Source organism: Podarcis tiliguerta (assembly GCF_965153285.1).
Source record: "Podarcis tiliguerta genome assembly, chromosome: 1".
NCBI lineage: Eukaryota > Metazoa > Chordata > Lepidosauria > Squamata > Lacertidae > Podarcis > Podarcis tiliguerta.
Window position 1 is genome coordinate 45202253 of NC_139534.1, and position 23175 is coordinate 45225427.

Below are 23175 nucleotides of genomic sequence, written 5' to 3' on the forward strand. Positions count from 1 at the left end.
GGGCCTGTCATGGATCTGCAGGAATAAACTTCTTGAAAAGTTTGGGCGATGATGCGATTGTTCTGCTGTGGCTGGAGGAACACTCCGCGTGACTGATGATCAGGGCTGAACCAAAGCAGGAGAGAGAGGCAGCTGGAAAAGCAAAGCAGCTGTAGTTGCAGGAGTAAAAAACAGCCTCAGTCTGGAAGGGTCAAGCCTCCATCTAAAGGGAGCATTTAATCCTTTACTATCCTTAATTAAGGCTCTGCCAAGTTGCCTGTAATTCTCCCCCTCCCCATGGAAGTTCTGCTAGTGGAATTGGAAAACACTGGAGGACTGTGAGGTGGGGTTTTTTTTCTTATACTTTCATCAGAGCTAAGAACAGAATTTAAGACCAAACATATAGGGCTCTCCTGTGTACATGCAAGTTTCACAACCCCCCCTCCCCCATCATGCTCTCTTCTGATGTAGGCGCAGCTGCTTGTATTCAAACTTCTGCTGTTATGTTAGTACCCTCCCCTGAAACCAGAGAGCAAACACCAATCCCCAGGACACTGAATTACATCGTGACATGCCCTCTAAAATCACCTACTGAAAGACTTTGCCTGGAAAGTTCACAGCAGAAAAGCCTATACCTTGCTGAAAACCAAAAATCCACACCAGTGAGGTCTTCACGCACATCTGAATGCAAACACCCACAGCTACACACACAGGTTGGTTGGCTAACACAGTGCACAAGCGGAGCCAGGAGCCAAGGAGGGGGTTTATGCAAAGATTTCATCAGGGATAATCAAAGGGAGACACAAAGCACTAAGATGTGCAAACAAAAATAGAGATCTTGGTGCAATTTCACACATGTCATCTCGATCAAAAGCACAGATTTGTTACCTGCAGAATAGGGAGGTGGAGAGGGGGGTCAAATAGGTTCCACAATAACTAATTATGGTCCCTGAATACTCTCCTCCCCACCCACGATCCTCACTCTCCTTACTCATCCAGCGAGGTAACATAGATTGAGGCAGCAGCTCAAAGATGGCTAATATCTAAGCCTCTGGCTCCATCGCCAGACCCAACCTGTACACCAGCCAAGCTTAAAAGGCGTGTTTAAGAAGCCAGCATCTCTCCTAGTCTACACAACAGGCACACACCATCATTCAGCCCCTCGTTCGACTTAAGGCTGTAGGTTGGGGAAGATTTCGTGATGCTTTAAAGAGCCTGAAGTACAGCGGGCGATCTGGAGGGGTGTGTGCGTGTAGTGGAGGGTTGCAACCAAGCCTGCTCTCAGGTTTCCCAAAAGTGATCGAAGATCGCCCCGTTCCTGTGCGAAAAGCGAAACGCAGCATTGTGGGTTATATGCTGTATAATACTGATGAACCATTAGCCATGAAGCCCAGGAAACTCAACATATATAGGTTTCATCCATATGGGATGAAACCAGCAGAACGGAGAGCGAAACATCAGTCTGCTTTGCCTCGTACAACGGACTGACAGCCAACAGTTTGCCCCCTTCCCCCCTTCCAGATCCGTGGAAACAACCCAAAGCCCAGCGCACAAAAAGCATCGTTGTGCCTGGAGACGGCGGCTTCTCCTTCGAAAGTGTCTGTCTGTCGTGCCAGAGGAGCGGCGGGGGGAGGGCAGAGGGGGTTGGGATATACAGAGGAGACGATAAGTGGGTTTGGTTTGTGGTGGTGGGTTTTTATTTTTGTCCAATAATTACTGGTGTGGGAGGACAATGTAGGGCGGAAGACGATGCAATAAATCCGGGGGGGGGAATCAATTGGGGATCCCTTTCCTTAGGGGAGCCCTCCCCCCAAAAAAAAATACCCTCCCCCTGCTTCTCTCAAAACAAAGGGAATCCAACATCACACGCTCCGCAACGTAAACCATCACCCGAGATATAAACACACCACACACATCACCAAATCTCGCCTCCAGGTCTCGCCGGGGCGCTGGCAGCCCAGCCTGTCTCCCCAACCAGCCGCCGCCGCCCCTCTGCTCTTTACCTGTTCGGAAAAAGGCATCCACCTCGGAATCGGGAACTGCCCCTTCCTCCGCTGCCCCCTCGGCGGGGTTCATGGCTGGGCTCGGGGAGGAGAAGCAGGGGGCTCAGCAGCAGCAGCAGGCACGGCAGCGGCAGCAGCAACGATCCCGGCGGCTGGGTAACATCCAGTGAGTTGGGGAGGAGGAGAGGAGAGGGGCGAGAGAGAGAGAGGAGACACACACACACACACATACACACAGGCCAGGAGGAGGGAGGGGAGGGAGGGCGTGTAGGGAAGAGAAAGCAGGGAGGGGAGGGATGGAGGAGCCTTCAGCAGCCGCCAGCCCGGGCGAGCCCCATCCCTGCCAGGGGGTCTGCTGGGATCTTCGGCTACTCCTGCCTGTCCTCGGGGGGGGGGGTCCCCGCCTCCTCCGCCTCTTCTTCTTACCCCAAAGGCGTGTACACACACACACACGCACACACCAGTAGCGCCTCACGCTGCGCCCGCCCCCTCTCCTCTCTATTGTTCAGACCTGCTCTCTGATCGTTCTCTCTCTCTCTCTCCCCCACCCACTACCACCTCCTCCTCCTCCTCCTCCTCAGCTTTTGCCGGCGATCCCCCTTCTCCTATTTGTTCCACGCGTGATCCACTCCCCCCACCCACCCAGCTAAACAAACAAAAACCCACCCACCCGAGGTAGGGATATACACAGAGATGACAGCTCAGTTTTCCCCGGGCGCCACCGCTACCACCCACCCGTCCACCCGCACGACAACACCCCCATCTCTTTTTTTAATCCTCATTGTTGCAAAGCAGCTTTGGCAGGACTTCCTGAAAGGAGGCAGGAAAAGCTGGGAGGCGACGAGCCGCGTAAAGGGAAAGAGAGGGTCGCGTGCGCTTGAGGGAGAGGGGAAGTGCCCTGGGCGAAGATCAAAGGGGCTTCCTCTCTCTCTTCCCCTCGCCTCAATCCCCTTAGTTCGCTCGGGCCACCTTCCCTGTCATCGCAGCCTGCCTTCCCTTCTCTTTCTTTCTTTAGCCCACCTAAGCTCCTCTCCCCCTCCCCACCCCTTCCATCCTCTGATGAATCAGCTCCGCTTGCCCTCTCATTACAGAAGCAGCAATTAAAATCCTTTCCTACTTAACCGGAAGAGTAACAAGCAAACAAGAGGGTGTAGGAGCTGGGCAACGTTCAGGTGTGCAAGGAAATCCACGGTGGGCAGCCAGGGAGAGAGACGGGAGGGGGTGTCTAGCTAAGAAAAGGGCAGGGAACTGGCTCCTGTTGAATTTCAGAGAGCGAGAGGTGGAGGGAGGCGGCAGGAGAGCGGCTCCACAGACGTCACTTTGGTAATTGTTGCAGACTGTTGTATCAGTTGGTTTCCAAACAATAATTAGGGGGCTTGACAGTTTCCAGAATAGGACCTGAAGTTCCATTTCTAAAGATGCCCGCAAAGGTTTGTGTGAGAGAGGAAGTGGAAAGAGAAAGGGAGAGAAAACACCATGTTTCCAACAAGTCACTCCCCCCCCCCAAAGGATACTTCCAAGGTAGCAGCTTTGCAGCTTAGAATTCATAAGAAGAGCTGCCTGTGGCATCAACACTCTGCATCACTTGTTCTGCCCATTTCCACTCACTTCCTTCCCTTTCTATATCAAGTGAGTGAATTTCTGCCTCCTAAAGGCTCCCAAGATGATGCGTTTAGACAGTGGAGATCAATATTTTTATGAAGGTGGGGGAAGGTGCCTCTGTAGCTCAGCCAGGCCAGGATTACATGATGGAAGCACTTGGAAGTATAAGTGCTCTGTCCCAAAAGACTCCATATAAATACTAGTTGGAAAGATACATACATATTTACGCAGGACAGAGTGACACTGGATAGTGTAACATCATAACAGACTCTGGTTTTCTGTGTTTTATGCTAATCTTGCTCCGTTCAGGTCAGTAACGTGTGCCATTGTAAAAAATCTACTGTTAGATTTCTATAGCACTTGGATACCTTAATGGGTTGTCAGGTATTTGTACCCAGATGGAGCATCTAACAGTATTTATTACAATAGTTTCAGAAGTATAACACACACACACCCCCACAAAAATATTTAGACATCACAGAAAGGTTTAGAGGTTGTGAGATGGGATCAAACATTTGCTTCTTGCAGCAGTATCCAAACTGCCTTGTACTATTTAGTAACAGTTGGCCTGGCTGTAGAGTTGGACACACCTTCCATATCTCAAAAACTGTTGTCTGGAGAAGAGAATCCAACCAGTGGTTGGTAGTATGACTGGCTGTTGTGGAGAACCATTGTAAAGACATGATCAAAAGACAAGACTGGGGTGATATACCCCCTCTAAACTACCCCCTTCCCTCCTCCCTCTGTTGAAATCGAGAATGTAAGCTGCTGGTGAGCAAGGGACTGGCTAATTTTGCTTATGCTACTTTGTAAAGTGCCATGTACATAGATGCTGTTGAGCAATAAATTAGAGGTATTTAAGAATGTAGGAATAACCTTGCTGGAACAGACCAAAGGCTCATCTAGTGCAGCTTTTTGCTCCAACCAGACACCTATTGGAAGACCACAAGCAATACATGTGTGCAACAGCACTCTCCCTAATAAATAAATAGCCTTCCCCAATAAATGCTCCCCTCCTTTTAATTAGCATATTCTGAATTCTCATAAAAGCTCCCCCCCCACTACATTTGCCTTATGAGAACAAGATTTACAGTCAGAAGCTATAAGCTTATGTCATAATAAATTTTAGTCTTTCAGGTGCCACAAAACTGTTAGTTTTCCAACTTCCAGTTGTTGCTTGTTTTGCCATGTGTTCCTGTGTCACCTCCAATGTAAACAACATCCTAATTCTAGTCTCTGTCATGTTCCTGGCCTGCTTAACATAGCTAGCTCCATACACTGTGTCCAGTCTCCCGAGCTCTCCAGTCAAGCCTGCTCCAGGTACCAGGAGAACTGAGCTTTGGTGGGTGAATGCAAGGGGCAGGGCCTTCCCAGTTATGGCAGCAACACTGTGGAATGCCCTCCCCAGGGAAGTCCACCTCACTACATCTTTGTGTACTTTTCATCACTTTGTCAAGATGTGGTTCTTATAGGGAGCACTTTGGAGGACAATGGCAATTATAAGACTTTCCTTCTGCAGCAGTGATAGAAAATGGCAAATCAGCCCGACTTTTTATTATTGCTTTTAAAAAATGAGTTTTGTTGCATTTTTGTATTATGAACTTGCATTTATTATTTTATTGCAAGTCACTATGAGTTCTTACAGGAAAAGAAGAAGATTGAAATAGATAGATAAGCAAGAATTCCACAATAACAATCAGCTTTGGCTGATCTTCCTGATTCGGCAGTACAGCCTGAGAGGCTATGCTGCACTGACATTTGCCTGGTTATACTCCAGGAATATCTGAGGCTGCTGGTGGGCTCTAGTCATTGCAAAATCTGCCCATGAGCACAAAGGCCTCACTTCAGAGCCATAGTTTATTGGTAGAGCACATGCTTTGAATGCAGATGAACCCATATTCAATTCCTGACATTTCTAATTTAAATAAAAGGATCGGCTAGTAGGTGACAGGAAAGACCTTTACTTGGACCACTGTCAATCAGAGTGGCCCATCCCAGATAGACAAATGATAGTCTGATCTGGTATGACAGCATATTTACTGATCCTAAACATTTCTATATACGTAAACAGGTGTGCCTTCAGAAGGAACTTCCCTCACCACTTGCAGAGGGAGCAAACAGAGCAAAGAAAGACACTGAGAACTGTAAAGGTGCCATCCAGGAAAGGCATAATGGGCAGCATCCTTCACCATATTTCAAGCAACATGCTTTTATTCATTTGAAACACATGCATTTCCTGTTATGATTAAGTATAAATAAAAAATTAAAAACCTTAAACAATTATCTTAAAATTAAGGTGCCACTCAGTGTTCATGGGTGAACATTTTTTGCACAGCAGGAGACTTTGGCAAGAACAATAAAAAGGTCCCCAAATTTCCTGCCTGACAGACCCCTCCCAAAATTTTACCTTATTGGCATCAGTGCATCCACTGTTCACTACCTGTTTCAATTCTTTTTTTAAAAAAGTGTCTTCCCGCTGACCCCAGCTTTATTATTCCCCAAAATGCAATCCAGCCAATGACAGAAAATGATGTGAATGTGATGACATCATAAGGCCAAACAGCTACTGAGATTTAGCGCTGTGACGACATCATTGATGGCAAATGTAATCAATTCAGTGAGGTCAATGCTTTGTGCCTCACATTACTCTCAATCTGGATTGGCAGGCAGGATAAGAAGCGCAGTTGCTATGACAGCTGCTACTTCCTCCTCCTAAGTAAGATGGGCACAACTACACAACCCTTTTCACAGCTACTGCTTAATACTGAATATATTAAACTTGGCCTTTCCCTTTTACCCCTCCTGCTGAATTCTGTTTTCTCCCTTCTTATGGCACCACCTGGAAGGATAGATAAATGTCGTTTACTGGACCAACATCTCAATAACCTTCACAACACTGCTCTTCAAATGAAAAAAGGAGTGATTTAAGAGGCAATAAATCTGGTAGCGCTGGGTATATGAGAATGTCACACATGTGCTTGTAAAGGACTGCTGGGTATTGCTGCAGGCCATGATGTGGTGATCTACTTCCCCATCCATGGAAGATACTGGGGAAGTTAGCTCACTGCCCAGTCCAGACCTCTTGAACTGCTGCAGCTGTGAAGAGGGCAGAGGATGGAGGCAGAGCTGGACCAAGGAGAACCCAGGGAAGGAGAAAAGACAGCTGGAAGGCATCCCATGAGAGATGAAAGTGGAGCGGCAAACCCCAGTGGGTGGTATCAGCAACAAACTATCACAGACTGGGGTGACCAGAGTGTCCAAGGAGAAAGGAAATTAGAGCAGAGGTCAAGTGGAGAACACTGTTCCTAGCTATTTCATTACTTCATTACTTATTTATTATTTCATAAAATTTATACACCATTTGACTGTAAAAAAAACCAACCTCAAAGCAGTTTAAAAATTGATTAAAAAAATAAAATCAAGAAAAATTCTCAAGCATACTTTAAAACATACAAATATTATGATCTTAAAATAGATTAAAATTATCTCCACTTACTAAGCATCTGGGGAGGCTTGTCTAAACAAGAATGTTTTTAACAGAAAGCTGATGAGGGCTGTCTGAGGCAAGGGACAAGATGGTACTCCCCCTCCCCATTCCATGTCCAGAAGTTGTTCAGCTAGGGTTGCCATTTATCTGGCTGAATGTCCAGGAAAATCCGGACTTATGGCAGTTCATGCCGGCACTGCTGCTTTTGGGCAAAACTTTAAAAAGCTCAACAACTTTTTTTCTGGATTTTCACTGTTTCAAATATGGTAACCCTAGCTGGGCATCAACAGCATCCTCCTGAGAGCAGCAGTCTCTCTTAGGGGCCACATCACAAACTACATGGCCCTCACGGTTCTGTCCTCCAACAGCTCTCCATCATTTCTACTCTCTGCCCTGAAGCTGTGCAGAAGGTATTGTAGGGACACAGCACACAATTTGTAATACAGGCAAACATTATATGCTAGACATATTTATATATCTGGAATTGAAGGAACAAATCTGATGCAAAATAAACTTTTAAAGATTGCTTTTTTCTCTTGCTTTGTATTGAAATATAGAACAAGGTTTGCATTGCACTGTGAAGGACTGCTGGTTCCCAAGTGAGATAAGAACTACCGCTAACTGAATCTGACGATGCTTACTGGAAATCAATGTGAACCTGTCTTTTAAATTTGGATATTCCACAGTACTGATGAGATTCAAAATTATTCATTCCTTTATTTTTAATCCCTGTGTAGCTTTGGTCTATAGAACTGGCTGTGCTGGACAGAGTATGCAAGAGTCTCTAGCACACTTTTCAGGCTGGTCATCTCCCCTCTCTGTATACAGTGGTACCTTGGGTTAAGAACTTAATTCGTTCCGGAGGTCCGTATGTAACCTGAAACTGTTCTTAAGCTGAAGCACCACTTTAGCCAATGGAGCTTCCTGCTGCTGCCACGCCGCCAGAGCACGATTTCTGTTCTCATCCTGAAGCAAAGTTCTTAACCCGAGGTAATATTTCTGGGTTAGCGGCATCTGTAACCTGAAGCATATGTAACCTGAAGCGTATGTAACCCAAGGTATCACTGTATTGCCATTTCAGAGAATCATAGAGTAGTTGATGGTAACAACCTGTCCCCATTGTTCACTTTATCTGCCTAACCTGGGTTGCCAAGGGCTCATCCCACCCATCCAACACAAGGGACACAAAGGCCAGTTCAAAGTGAGACTGCCCTGGCCCTCAATTTTCCCATTGCACTGACCTGGATCACATGACATGTTAAGTTAAACTATGGCTTAGTGAGACCATGCAAATGTGTATGCCTCCAGTGAGGAGCTTAGACACTTTGTTCTTCCCTGGTCCTTTTTTTACTGTTGCAAGCCTAATTCTTGGCTACATACCATGGTTAGTGGGGAGACAGCTTAGCCCCAAGGCCTAGTTGGGATTGCACACTATGCCAAACCTTGACTTAGATCTACAAAGCACTATAGTAAAAATGGCTGAGAGCTCCTCTCCGAGATCCCACATGTTTGAGCAGTCTTACTAAGCCATAGCTTGCTTTACCATGCTGTGCAAACCAGTTCACTGTGACTAGAGCTTTTGGCAAGAAACAGGCACTGAATGCTCAGCATTACCAAAGAACACGACCCGTTAACATAATAGCAGCTAGCCTTTCCTTCTGATTCTAAGTTAACTTTCATTGAAGAACCTTAGAATAGATCAGGTCAATGTTCCATCTAGTCCAGCATCCTATTCTCCCACTGGCCAACCAGATGCCTATGGGGAACCTGAAAGCACTGAGCTATAACGAGAACTATAAGCTGTCTCCCGCATAACAAAAACAATGCCCTACTTTCAATGTCACAAAGGTTCCAGGTGGAATTCAACATTGTGCTCTTCCGATTGTTCCATCTGCATAAGCATTCTTACTTGGTAGACAGAACAATTCCTCCTCTCTCCTCCCCCCCCTATGGTTCTAGGGATTCTCCTGATGCCCTCAAAGCCAAATTCAGGGACATAGGGGTTGTGTAGTGGGGAGAGAAGAGGGAAAGCCTTGTTCTGCAAGTGAAAGTCCTTGAGAAGTCCTTGAGAAGGCAATACCAGAAACATACTTACTGAGCAGGAAGATGGGATATACATGGAATGTCAAGTGTCTTATTGTCAGTTTTTCCTCTTATTAGTCATGTGCTCACTCACAGGACAATTAGTGTTCTATTTCCACACATGGAAGTTATTACCCTGAAATTACAGCAGTTACTACCACCAGTGAAACTGTATGGCTTCAAACCATGAGAGTGTGCTTGGCAATACAAACCATTTTAAAGTTTAGTGTCACTGCTGCTAATTTATTATTATTATTATTATCATCATCATCATCTTGCCCTTCACCCTAAAGTCCCAGGGTGCATGGCAACAATTAAAACACAATGTTAAGAACAGTTTTAAACAACTTACAATCACAAAAGTAAGGTGGGTACAGCTCAAGTGTCAAAAGCCAGGATCATGTAGTAATAGTGGTCATGTAAACAGTTATGATGAATTAATGACACCAGAAGCCAGGGCTGGCTCTATCATGAGGCAGAGTGAAGCAACTGCCTCAGATGGCAGATCCCGAGGAGCAACACACCTCCTGTGTCAAATAAGCTAGCCTACTCTGCACCTCCTAAGGTAGTCTGCTGCCCTCAGATACAGTGGAATATATTGTCCCATTAGCAGTGTCAGAGTAAGATTCAACTGCCAGTCCAGGCAGATTGTGGGTGTGGAATTGGGCAGAAGGACCATCTTGTCCTTCATCTCAGGCAGCAAAATGTACGGTACTGGCCCTGCTAGAAGAATTCTGTCATAACCACTGTCAAAAGACAACTGGGCCATACTATTGCAAACTACCTCAGGACAAACATGAAAACACATTAACAATTTGGAGTAGGATTTTCATCTCCATTAATACCAGCACAGAAAATGGCTTTATTTCACACTGACAGCAACAACTTGAATGTAGTCACTTGTCACTCTAAAAGCACAAATAGGGTTCAGTAGGGACAGCAGTTTTGCTGTTGTTCACAAATGAGCACTTAAATTATTGAAATATTCTTTTGTAGCAATCAGTTATTTTTCTATAATTACTATAATAAATGTTTGCATTTATGCTGCAGAGCAAAATACAAAGTCATAAAATTAATAAACAGAGGTATGTATAGTCTATCTATCTCCTTCATGGGCTGGTGCTTTTAACTATTCTAGGGCAAGGGTTTCAAGTATATTTCACTTTGGGTATATCAGTCAAAAAAGCTAAAATGCAGCACTTAGGATGGCTCTCAGTGACAGCTTTTAACATGAAGTATCAATAAAAAAGACCATAAATATATATGAAAAGGTCAAAAAGAATAGGCCTTGTTTTCTTGCAGCATCAGCAATCCTCCACAAGTAAATTCAATAAAATCCCCATACTATCTACTTCTGGAGTAGTTCTATTGTCTTCAGTGGAAAACCTCCAAGACATGCAGTTTTTATTCCACAGTTTCATTGCCTTTACAATTGCCTAATTGGTAGCCACACCATAAAAACAATGACTTTTTTCATAACAGTACATAGTCCTGATGAACTATCAATACCTTTCTATGGAAACAATTGCGAAGGCCTTGGTTTAAGTGGTACATACCATATTTTTCCGTCTATAAGATGTCCCCATGCATAAGACGCCCCCTATTTTGGGGACTCAGATTTAAGAAAATGGGGGCAGATGGCCCAGAGTATAAGACACCCCCTAATTTTTGACATTATTTTTTAGGGAGGGAACCTAGTCTTATACATGGAAAAATACAGTAATTACTAAGAACACCATGCATGCTAGGTTTTATATATCACATAATTTATTTAATATGCTACATTTGCAAAGTAAGTTAAGACATCAGCATGCAAGAAATGAAGAGATCTGGCAATTCTGAAAGGCACTGGATGGCTATGACCTATCAAACACAGAAGAATTTGGTTCTGAGTAAATAATAACAATAGGATTATGCTGAAAAGCTACAGCACACTTGGTAGTAAATCCCACTAAATTCAGCACAATTTGTTTCTGTAAATAACCCTTCCACAGTTCTGCCAAGCTAGATTATGAGAAGAACTGAATAGAAGAGTACCAGATAGGTCCTTGAGGGTGAGAGGCAACATGTAAGGCCTAACTAGTAAACCATAACAATAAGTCTTTAAAAGCACTACCAGTGTTGCAAAGTCTTTAAGTAATCATGAGCTGGATTCTGCTAGCTTTGTGAAACAAGGGAAGATGCCTTCCTTCACATCTTGCTTTTCTGAAGGAATCTTGGCAATGCAGGACACAAGGCCTCCTCACCTAAGGGAGGCATCTTGGCAAGCTTTTGGGCACAGTTTCATGATATCCCTAGCAGAGATGCAGATTGCAGTTTAAGGGCCAAGGGGGGAAAAGCCATTCTGGATGGTGAGGGATTCCCTTCAAATATGAGAATTGGGAAATGAAGCCTACATTCTGCAATAACCTACTTTGATGTCATGCCAGCACTATGCAAAAGCCTTTTTTTAATTTTCTCAGGCATGTTAATTTGTGTGTTTTTATTGTTGATACTTGGGTTTTAGCCTGTTCTCTTACTTGCTGTTTGATTTTATTGTTGTTGTTTTATAAAGCTTTTATTATTGTTTATTTGTGCTGTGTTTTTTATATTTTACTGGAAGCTGTAAGATTGTTTTTGAAGGATGACGTATAAATACTTAAAAATAAATAAACAGATGAATGCTTTAGATTTATTGGAGAAATAACAAGGTGATTACATAATATCAAATCTCTCTAGGAAGCTAGTAATAAATATGGTGTAAGTAAGGGCAGATGCCATGTTGGACCAAGAAAGCAAAACACATGAAAGAGATGAGAGACTTCTAGAAAGTCAAAGTACAGCATTTGTCCATCATGCTTCCACTGCATGTCAGTGAGCATGGAATCAAAGGCAGTCATCCGAGTAAATAGCACCCCTTCCAAGTTTACCCCACTTCTCCTCAGAACCCTTTGACCTTTTTCTGTAACTGCTCACATCCATTTTCATTCAGTTTTGTCCTGCAATGGACAGAGCTTTGCTGTACATGCATAGCTACTGTACTGATGCCTATACATATGTGGTTAAACCAATATCATTTCACGTTCTGCCATTTTAAAATAAATGCATAAATAAATAAAAATCTCTCAGTATCTTTGTGGATGCTCTTGTATATATATCGGCACCTGAACACCATTTATCCTTCCTTGTTTTATGGATTACCATATAGAAACTGTATGATTTTTATTGTTTCATTTATACTGTGTCCTGCCTTAGGTGCACAATGTGATAAAAAACAATTAACAAAATCTATAGATAAGTAACCTGAGTGCCTTCCTGAAATGCCGCTTTTGTGCAAACTGGAGCATTTCAGGAATGCGGTGGCACAGCACAGTGCCACTGCCACTTACCTGGGTGGTACCAGGCAGGGCAGGATAGTAGTGAGGTCAGGGCTTCGCAGGCACACTGGTGCAGTGCTAAAGGGCTTCACACAGCCCTAAACTCATCTTGCCCTGCCTCAACCCCACAATAGCCACATAAGTGGCAGTGACACAGCAGTACCCCACTACCTCAGCAACACCTTGGTGCCATGACACACCCCAGTATTTCAAAAGCAGAAAAACCACAGTATGTTGATGAAACATGTATACAGACTGATTTACAGAGGAGCTGTGGGGGAAAAGAAAAACCTCTCAGACTATGCCTAGAAATAATGGGACAAATTGAAGCAATCATGGGACAAATGGGAGTGTGGATGAGCCCTTAGTCAGAAGACTGGGTAGTATATTTGCTCCAGGTTTTGCACACTGCCACACACAGCTGACTGCCAACCTCACCCACTTTCGCCAAGAGAAGTAGCATACTACTGAAAATATGCAACCAAGATAGGGTAGGATTATCCCACCCTAAATGCAAAATGGAGCTTTGATAAAGTACAGCTAGATTTTTATTTTACATGTGTTGCTCATTGAGTGACATTTATATGTAGCTTCTGTAAAATGCTTTTTCTATTAAGCTGTAAAATGTAAATTTGGACCTCAACTGTACAGAACAGAAAGTCTCAGGAAATGGTATAACAACTTCTTTCATTCTGCTTACTTTCGATGAAGGTAGGATTGATTGACAATCTTTATTACTCAACAGCAGTTGTTCAGTGGCCTAAGGGAAATAAGCCTGAGCTCAGTTCCAAGTAGACAACTGTCCAAATTACAGTATAGCATAATCACAGTTAAACCTTTCTTGACAAGTCCCACCAGTGGGGCCAAGAGCCTATAAAGCAGAATAACGCGCTATGCTTTGAACTGATATTCTTAGGTCAAGTTTATTTACTTTCTTTTCACACTAATATTCCACCATTCTCCAAGGAGTTCAAATCCTCATACAACAGCAACTTCCCAACAACCCTGTGTGGTAGGTTGAACCAAGTTGTCTCTCTTCTGAGCAGGGATTTGAACAAGGGTCCACAGGTTTGCATAAAGTGTAAGCCAATTCATGTTAAATGTTCTTGAGAAAGTCTCTCAATACTGGAGTGCTTTCTGGAGTAGAAAGTCCTTGAACTAAATGTATAGGAATGTAAAGGTAAGATAACCCCCTTTAAGTTCTTCTAAATCAATTTCATGCCAAAGAGAACCAATATATCATGAGATCCTTGGAAGCAACAGGCAGAAATTGCACCAACATTTCTCCATTTTCAGAGTTTCATTCTACCTTGGCTGAAGTATCCAGAGATGAGCCTGGCACAAGGGTTCCACTAAGGACATCTTTGTATTCAATCAATGTGAACCAACTATGCAGCAAGATGGTAGGCAGAGTGGGCAGGCTGGTTCTTTGCCTTCACACTCTGTCCCGACTATAATATTGCTGATTACTGTTAATATTACTGAAGCATAAAGGGCATGCATTGAGCAGTACTTCAAGCACAATTTCAGAAATATGAACGTTCCCTTTCATGCAAGGGTGGGGGACCCCTGCATCTGGAATAGGATAGGCAGAGGTGTCATGGCAGAAAATTGACACATAAGTCAAGTTATTTGTCACTATCAACATGTGTTATTTGTGCCAATTCCCATTCACTGGAAATATCACCATTGATGCTCAACAAAGTGTTCACCTGCACACAGGGAAGATACCATGTATGGTATATTTGAGATGTGAATTTCTTCCTTTGAATTGCTCGCTGGCAATGCAAAGGATCTTTCTCATCAAATGAGCTGCTCCTTCAAAGGAAAAATGTTCCTCTGCATCATCTGATGTCATTGTGACATCAGATGATTGACAGTGCGGGCAGCTAGCTACAAACACAATTGAGGATTATACTTTATGCATCTGATGAAGTGAATTCAAACCCAGAAAATCTTATGCCATAATAAATTTGTAAGTCTTTAAGGTTCCACAAGACCTTTCATGGTTTTTGATCCAGCAAATCGCAGTCTTTGACTAAGTCCCAATTCAATCAGTGGGACTTAGGTTACTCACAATCGACAGAAATCCGATTGATTTCAATGAGACTTAATCAAGATTACAAATGCAAGGCTCATATCAATGCAGTTATGAGCATGTTTTCTTAGAACTAAATCTTACTCTCTTTGCCATGGCTTACACACTAGCAGCGCTGGCCCAATACATTTTGTTGCTTGAGGCAGAACACAGAATGACACCTCCACACACACATCAAGGTACATAGTACTAAAGGCTGGTCAAGTTATTTTGACACCTCAGCCAATACATCCCCAAAGCATCTCTCCCTGCATGGAAAAATACAATTTGCTGTCCTTTCATGACATCTAACATCTTTCAGCTGCCTGGGGTGACCACATCACTCTGTCTAATGGTAGGGCTGTTCCTGCTCACAGGTGGCAGTATGCAGAATTCCATTACTTTCCTTTCCAAGTAGTTGTGCATGGGATGGCAACACAAGAACAAGCTTTTTCTGCAGTGGCTCCCCATTTGTGGAATGTTTTCCTCAAGGAGGTTCACCTGGCACCTAAAGATATATAATAAAGGCGCCAGGTGAAAACGTTCCTCTTCAACCAGGCCTTTGGCTAATTAGTATTCTATAGGCTTTTAAATGTGTTTGTGGGAGGGGGGGTGTTGTTTTGGTTTTAACTATTTATTTGTGCTTTTGCCTTGCATTTTTATCTTGTGAACAGCCCTGAGATCTTGTGATGAAGGGCGGTATACAAATTTAATTATTTATAATAATAATCCAAAACATGCCTGTGAGAGAGTAAGTCCAACTAAATTCAGTGGTGCTTACTTCTGAGTAAATGTGCATGAGAGCAGACTGCCTGTCACACAGTCTCTGATTGGCTGGATTGTGTCCTGCATTTATAGGCATGTATGGCAAGAATTCAAAAAAATCCTTCTTAACCACTAAATTGAACAGTGAACACTGTTTTATTACCACATGCATTCACTTGAGTGTGCTTGTAGGACATTAATTTCACACATGGCTGGGCATAAATACAAACCTGGTTTCCAATTCACCCTTACAAAAGATGTGTCAATTAAAAAAAGAAAGAAAAAGTTTCAGTCTTGAGTAAGAGGGCAAAAAACCTCAGTTTGCAGATATACTGAACGAACTGCATCAAGTCTACCAATTGTGTAATTAATTGGTTTTAAAAGATACACAATGATCAGGAAAATAACATGTATCTTAGGGTGGACACGTGAAAGCAACCTAAAGAAATCTTAGAGATTAGTGGCCTAAAAGTGATAGAGATGCTGCCTTTCTAACAAGGCTATGGATACTTCAAGACTACTGCTATTTTGTGGGCGGAGTTCAATTGTGTGCTGGTAAAGTCAAGTTAGGTTATTAAAGTGGATTTGGTGCTCTTGCAAAACATACTTCTGCTGCTGCTTCTTTGAAATGGCTTTTGTGACAAGGGAAATGGTGAGGAAATGCACTGACAAGTTTGGGATAGAAACTGTTTGAAGCAATGTCACATAACTTCCCTACAATAAAGCAGGATGAATGCTCAATAAACAACCAACATTGTATAAATTCCCAATAAACTTTGGGGATTGTAGCCTATTAAATTTTACTACAGTAGACCCATTGTAATAAATGGACCTAAGTTAGTTGTGTTTATTAATTCCAATAGACTTACTCTAAGTATGACTAACACTGGATAAAACCCTGTGCAAACGATGGACGAATCCTCAGTAAACAGGTCATCCAGGAGTGACTTATGTGCTGCAGTTAGTTTCGAAAACCCAGCACATCTTCAGATTTGCTGAAGTACAGGTGGTAAGATTTTGCCATTGCTCCCCTCCGAAAATGCTTTGTCTGATGCATTTAAGATAGCTGCATTAAAAATGACTTGAAAACTTGTAAAATTCATTGTCAACAATGTGGTTTCACTGAACCAGAACAGTGCAACACTTATTTGTTTTGCTATTTGAAAATCCACAGCAGATACTGTCTGACACCTACAGGCTACCCAATGTGGGCAAAATAAATTTAGGCAGAGTGGAAATGTTCCCAGAAATCAACATTCTCAGTTAATTGTAATTCTTACAGTGGTGACTAGCACACTGATATGTCAGTGCTCCAGACACCTGCAAGCTAGACTACAATAATGATTTAAATACTAATTAATGCTGCTCTAAACATACTACTAAAGTCAGCACAAGAGAAAGAAAGATAACCATACAAAATTTGGAATGGTAGATTCAAGTCTCCAAGATAAAGGTACTGCTTCAATTACATCTACCTTGTTTTGCTGCCATAGTTGCAGCTAACATCCTTAAGGAAGCTATTTGAAAGTGCCCTCAAAAGAGGATGTCCATTATTAGTTAGATTTCCCTCTTACACACACACAATTTTTCAATTTCCGTCAAATTTCCATAGACCTCCTCTTCCAAACAACCACCTGCTTAGCTGCTACATATCTCTGCATCCTTACTCTAAAAAGAAACTTGTGCAACAATTAAAATTAGAAAGTTTTAAAAAATACAAATCTTTAATATTCTGGACATTACATGCTAGGGATTAGTCTCTTTAACAACATGCCTACAAAGAGAGAGAAAACCAGAGGGGGAAATCTAGAAGGTGATAGGGCTTTGCTGAATGACTAGATTATCCTTTTGTAACCTTGTACTAGTCTCAGTTGACAAGTCCAGAAAAATCTAATACTGCATAAGGAAAATAAATATGGGTCAGGTGTATTATAACAGTTTAAATTACAGGTCAGTGTAGGTGGGACAGATTAAAATGTTCCATGGAGCCTAAATTAAGGCTGATTCTAGATAGGGGCTTAATTTGTTACTAAAATATCACAAATGGATCATTAACACTTATTAAAAATTATTGGTTTTCTTCAGAAAGAGTAAGTGCATATTAAATGGGGCAAAAAATATAGGCTGGGATTTTGATGCCAATGACATCATGTGGACACTACAAAAATGTTCCCATAAAAAACACCTCCTGGAGCCCCCCCCCCAAGGATGTTTTTTGCTTCCCACTATAAACCATAGTTGTCCCCAACTATGACTAGAAAGCAATGCTATACAGTATAGGGCTCAGCTGAAATATATTTTGCAAGCATTTTGCAGCTCCCCCCAAACACCCTGTGTCTTCAGTGAAGATGGGGAAGAGGGATTTTAAAGGATGTGGAATCATGGAAGCATTCCTATAACCAACACTTCCTGACTTGCCATGCTGCAATAAAACCATCATAGCCGGAAAGACAAGCGTAACTGTGTTGCCAAGACAACTGGGGACAATACTCTGCGTCTTACTGCACTGCTATGCTACCCTATGGTGGTTCCACAGCAGCACAGATATACAGGGAGCGTCACTCCAGTTCCTTAGCAACAAGGATACACCCCTTCACAGCAGTCTGAGCTTGATTGGCCTTAGTGACATCACCACATAACCAAATCTCACTGGTTATGGACTGCTGTTATGTCACTGCATTCTGTAAATGAGTCCTGACTGGTTGACAGAACACCTGGGGAAGAAACAGTAGCAGAGCAGGACGTTTAGAAGGTTTCAGACAATAGAAAGTCCTCTCCTTTGGGGGTGAAATTTCAGCACAGTCTTGGTATTACAAAAGTGTAGAACAGTTTAAGGGAAAAAAATTATGAGCAAATAATATTTTAACCATGCATTTGAATAAATGAAAATGAATGCCACATTCTGATTCTAACTTTTGGAGCAATGAGTGAAGTAAGTCTTATGTAAACATACAAAGGAGTGGGTTGAAAGAGATTTCATTTTAGAACTAATTCAGTAAGAGGAAGGAAGAGCTACTATTTGAAAATTCAGCACTAGCAAATTGGGACAAACTCCCTAAAGTATAGAACAAGCCACCTTGAGCTTTGAAAGGGCAATAGGTGCAGAGTAGAATCTATTAACATGCTTCTGCAGTGGAAAGGCTAGAAATTGTTAGATGAAGGGGAGGGTGAATACATTTGTCACCACATTGCTTACTCCATTCTTACTTTTTATTATCAATTTCCCCAGAAGGTCAGCCTGGTGCCTATAGTAGAAAATCGCATAAATTTATTGGCCTAGTGCCAATGGAGTTAATGTTGCTAAGCTTATAATTTATTTTCAAAATCTAAACCGACAACGCAAAAAAAATGCAAGTTAAACCGGCAGGAATCTTTGCAAATAATCACTGTGCATTAGTTATATATGGAATTTTACATGGGGCCACTGCCTGGGGAACTATCAGCAGAAGCTTTAGATCTAGTGATGGCCCATTCTTATACAAGATGTGTAGAAGAGAGAATATCAACAGCTGCAGCTCGTCTCACCCCTACATTGCAAGCCCCCCTCTTCTAAAAGTCTTTATCCTGCCTTTCTCTCCCAACAATGGTGCCTCTCCTCAAGGCAGGGATATAAAAGTACAAAAGCCCTATCTACTTTTATATAAGCCTATGTTCCTCACCGGAAGGCCCTTGTGGTGGTGGCAAGCTACACATTGTGAGCTCAAATTATTAGTTGAATGGGTGAGGGGAAAATGCTGCTGCCCCACCAAAAAAAATAGTGTCTCCAGTCAGACCACTTGCCCCCACATTTTCCTTTTGGAGGAAGCCCAGCAAACAACCTAATGAAATGGGCAAGAACAGGTAGAATTTATATAGCAAGGAAGGAAGGGAAGAAAAGGAAAAAAAGAGAACTATATCCAACACAAATAGAAGGGGGTGGACTTTAGTAAGTGATCCACCGATTAGTAAGCAATTGGAGTCTCTCAGCACTGCCTCTTGCTACTCAAGCCCTGTAGTGGGATGCAGCTCAATCTATGCTACTCGAAGTCTGCGGACCTGTTTCAATCACATGTAGCCAATGCAGTGTCCTTCATGTTGGACTACAACTCCCATTAGCCTCCAGTCAATAAAGCCAATTGGTCAGGGATTATAGGAGTTGTAGTTTACAATACCTTGAGGACATCACATTGGCTTCCTTTGGTTTAGAGAATACTGAGTTAGACAGCCCGTCTCATTTTAAGATCACTTCCTATGTTCTCACACTAGGCCTTTATGCAGATGTATAGAGGGAATTGTAAAATTCATGGCAGATCCCACAATCTACTCAGGAGTTTTGGTACAACATAAATTCAGATTCTATAATGCTCTCCAGTGACTTGATGGAAACTTTTCAGGGAGCGAGATGAATTAATGAGTGCTATTCATTCCCATTATCAATCCTTATGCCTCCTTTTAAGCATTTTATTTTTTTAAAAAGCTTTATTCAGTAACGTAAGGGTGCTTTTTTTGTTTACTTGTACAACAGCAAATAACCACTTCTAAAATCAGCAGTCTGTAGTTACTGCGCCTTTTCTAAAGGCTAGGATATATAAAGGAGGTGATTATATAAATAGGACCAATATAGGTTGCTGAAGAAGGGTGCAAGCTTTGCTGATTTTACAGAGCTTTCAGTTTCAAAACACAGCATAATGTCATAAACTTTGTTTTCATTCCACTCTGTCCAAGCAAGCAGGTTTTGTAAAAGACTAAAGTTTGTAGCCATGAATGTGGGATTCATTTAGTTCAGCCAAAACATGTTGAACAAATAACTCCTACTCTGGAAATTATTTTTTAACGTGAGTAGCCTATTAAGATTCTACATCCATGCCTAAATACAGGGGAATGTCAGTACTTTACCACATATGCATTTCTAGATAAGTAATGATGCCTGTTTAAACACTAATAGGAGTCCATGGAACTGCTGTTAAGTCTATACACACCTTTCTGTTTTAACTCAAACATTAAACTTGCTATCCACTCTCCTAAGAATTACCTTCTGACAGCCTGATCTGGTCCCTCCTCTCAGATCTGGCTATTTGGTTTGGAACTTCTCATTTAGATTATTGCAATGCACTCCACTTAAAAATGAATTGGAAGAATACTGTAGATGGTTAATAGGTACAGCTTTCCCTATCATTGCATCTCCATGCTGGGGGAAAGCAGGACCAGTTGAATTTCTGCCTGTATGATTAATTTGTTAAATCATTCAAGACAAAAACAGCCTTCATGATGTAATCAGCTTTGGTCAGGGACTGCTACTTCAGTAATTAGAGCCAATTAATTCATTGCTGTGCAAATGAAGAACACCTTCCAACAGAATCTAAACAGCACAAGATCTTCACAGGATATACCTAATAACTTGGAATGTGGCTTTTGGCTCCAATGACAACAAATCTGAAAGAAAAGCAGAAATCTGGCTGAACATGACCAGGAACATATGCTCATTGGATAAGAGCTATTCAGCATGAGGACATTATAACTTGATTGCCAAATTAGTAAATGTGAAGCTTCAAGCAAGTTACTAGGGTCCAAAACACCTTTTTGAGCAAAAGAAGAACTTACCTTGCTAAATACTCTCTAGCAGTGTGTGTGTGTGTGTGTGTGTGTGTGTGTGTGTGTGTTATTTATATATATATATAATTTGAATTTGCCATGTTCTCTAAAAATATTCTTTCAGTTAGGTTGAGCTGCCAGGCTACAACCAAGTGAAAGCTCATTTACCTCAATGAGATTTACCTCAAAATCTCTTGGTACACTGGGAGACAAGGCAGCTGTGGCTTCTCCCACCCCAGTCCTTCATCAGTCCTATCATCTCAATCCCTTCACCCGATCTGACTCCAGGTGCGCTTCAAAGGAGGTAGGGGGAAGGGGAAAATGATATAGGATGGGAACAGGCAGCAGAAGTCATGGCTGCCTTGGGAGATTTAAAGTTATAAGAACGTTATTCAGGTTTGAACGCAGCAATCTTACAATCAGATGAACAGCCTGTTCAGCACTCGGAAAAAGGGCAATGCCGTGAGGCAGAGAACTACAGCTAGTTTATACATCTTTTTATGTAACTTGATTAAATTAGTAAGGCCCAGGTGGATTCTAGGACTAAAACTACCTGATATGAAACATTACCCATGCAACTTCCAATTAAACACCTGCCTAAGCAATTTTTACCATTATTTGTAGATGCTCATCAGTTTGCCAAGTGTTAATGTACAGTAGTAAAAATGATTACTTTGTAAAAGCCAATGCTACTTTTTTAAAAATAAAAAGGTTGTTTTGAGTGTGTGTTAATTATCCACTAAAATTATACGAATGGCTGGCCAGATTAGCAGGTTTGACCACATAACTGAGGGTTATTTCCTTCTTATTTTGACTTACATGGGAGAAAATACCATGAAGTGCAATGGAGCTTACTTTCGAGTAGACCTGCACAGGACTGCACTGTTAAGAGTCTGGTCACTTTATCACTTATCAACTCACTGCCCAGTGGACAAAGGGGCTGTAGCTCAATAAGAGACTATCTGCTTTGCTAGCAGAAGGTCCTGCATTCAATCCCTGGCAGTTCCTCCAATTAAAAAAATAACTAGGTGGCAGGTGATGTGACAGACTTCCGCCACCCACAGTAGACAAAACTGGGCTAGTGATGAACAAATAATCAGATCTGGTAGAATATAAAACAGCTTATGTTTCTATGTAACAGGCCCTCAGAAACTATCCCTCAGGCTCATTTTTTTTAAAGCTAGGATATTCTGTTTAGATTAGGATATTCTGAAAGATGGTCCTTTACAACACATTAAAGCATTTTCTAACACTCATCATAGCTGAAGTTTTAAAGATTCCAAAATGTGCCAGAGAAACAGACTTTAAGAGTCTGTGGCCGTTGGACAGTGAGCTGCTATGAAGATAAGATGCCAAGGTGGAAAAAGAGGTTCCTATATTTTAATCATCAGGCAAAAGGAGAGTATCAGCAGCTGTGGCTCTTCTCACCTCTGCAAGATAAGTGGCACCCGTCAAGAATCCAGCTTCTATATAACTATGAAATATATGGCAGTCAAATCCCCTTTGGTATATGGTCACTCTGTATGAGGAAACTTTAAAAATGCAGCACAGAGGTTAAGCAGGAGAAACTATCTCACAGTGCAATCCTCTCACCATGTCCACTCAGAAGTAAGTCTGATTGAATTCAGTGGGTATTACTCTCAGGTAAATGGGGTTACGATTGCAGTCTTAAGGAAGAGACTACCTACAGGAACTTAGCATGTGGGGCAAAGTCTTCCTCCATTCCCAAATAAAGATCAAGTTGACTTACCCATCCTCTGATATTTTCATCAGCTTCAGTCTTTAAAAATCTCTGCCATTAATGGTTGGTTTCCTGAACCACATCCACTTTGCAATCATTCCGAGGGGGGGGGGGCACAAAACAACTCAAAATGCCCTTGTAGAAATTCTTTACAGAGGTGGGGAGGAGGAGAGAGAATCTTCTGAGCAGCCAATCAAGAAGCGTTTGCCAAGACTGTACTCCGTAGAAAGCACATTCAGCTTTGTATTCAACAATATGCTCTACTAATAGTTAATATAAATCATTAGGGTAACTTTACAACATAAAAGACCAAACCATTTAATCTGGATTGTTCTTTTATATATCCCCCACTTTGCAAGGTTGCCATGCAACTGACTTGTAGCTAAGCAGCAATAAGTAAGTGACGATGCTATTGCTCCCTCTAGTGTAAATATGCATTATTATTTATTAAATTCATAAAAGTCTAGAAGCAATAATTTACCATCCCAGCCAGAAGGAAACCACCATGCATT

At 42.1% G+C, this 23175-nt stretch overlaps 1 protein-coding gene across 16 annotated transcripts in view; it reads right to left on the reverse strand.

Moving 5' to 3' along the window:
* The window catches only part of KALRN (kalirin RhoGEF kinase), a 492139-nt gene extending 469167 nt beyond the window's left edge, over positions 1-22972 (reverse strand). For 3 of the 16 annotated variants that reach the window (XM_083404304.1, XM_083404303.1, XM_083404302.1), the window contains exon 1: positions 22673-22952. In XM_083404304.1, coding sequence (XP_083260430.1) covers positions 22673-22676 — 4 coding nt within the window. In that variant the 5' untranslated portion in view covers positions 22677-22952. Of the gene's footprint in view, positions 1-1982; positions 2505-22672 lie in introns of those variants that run through there. The other 13 variants (XM_083404284.1, XM_083404306.1, XM_083404305.1 and 10 more) reach the window with 7 other exon arrangements.
* Between the last annotated feature and the right edge of the window lie 203 nt (positions 22973-23175).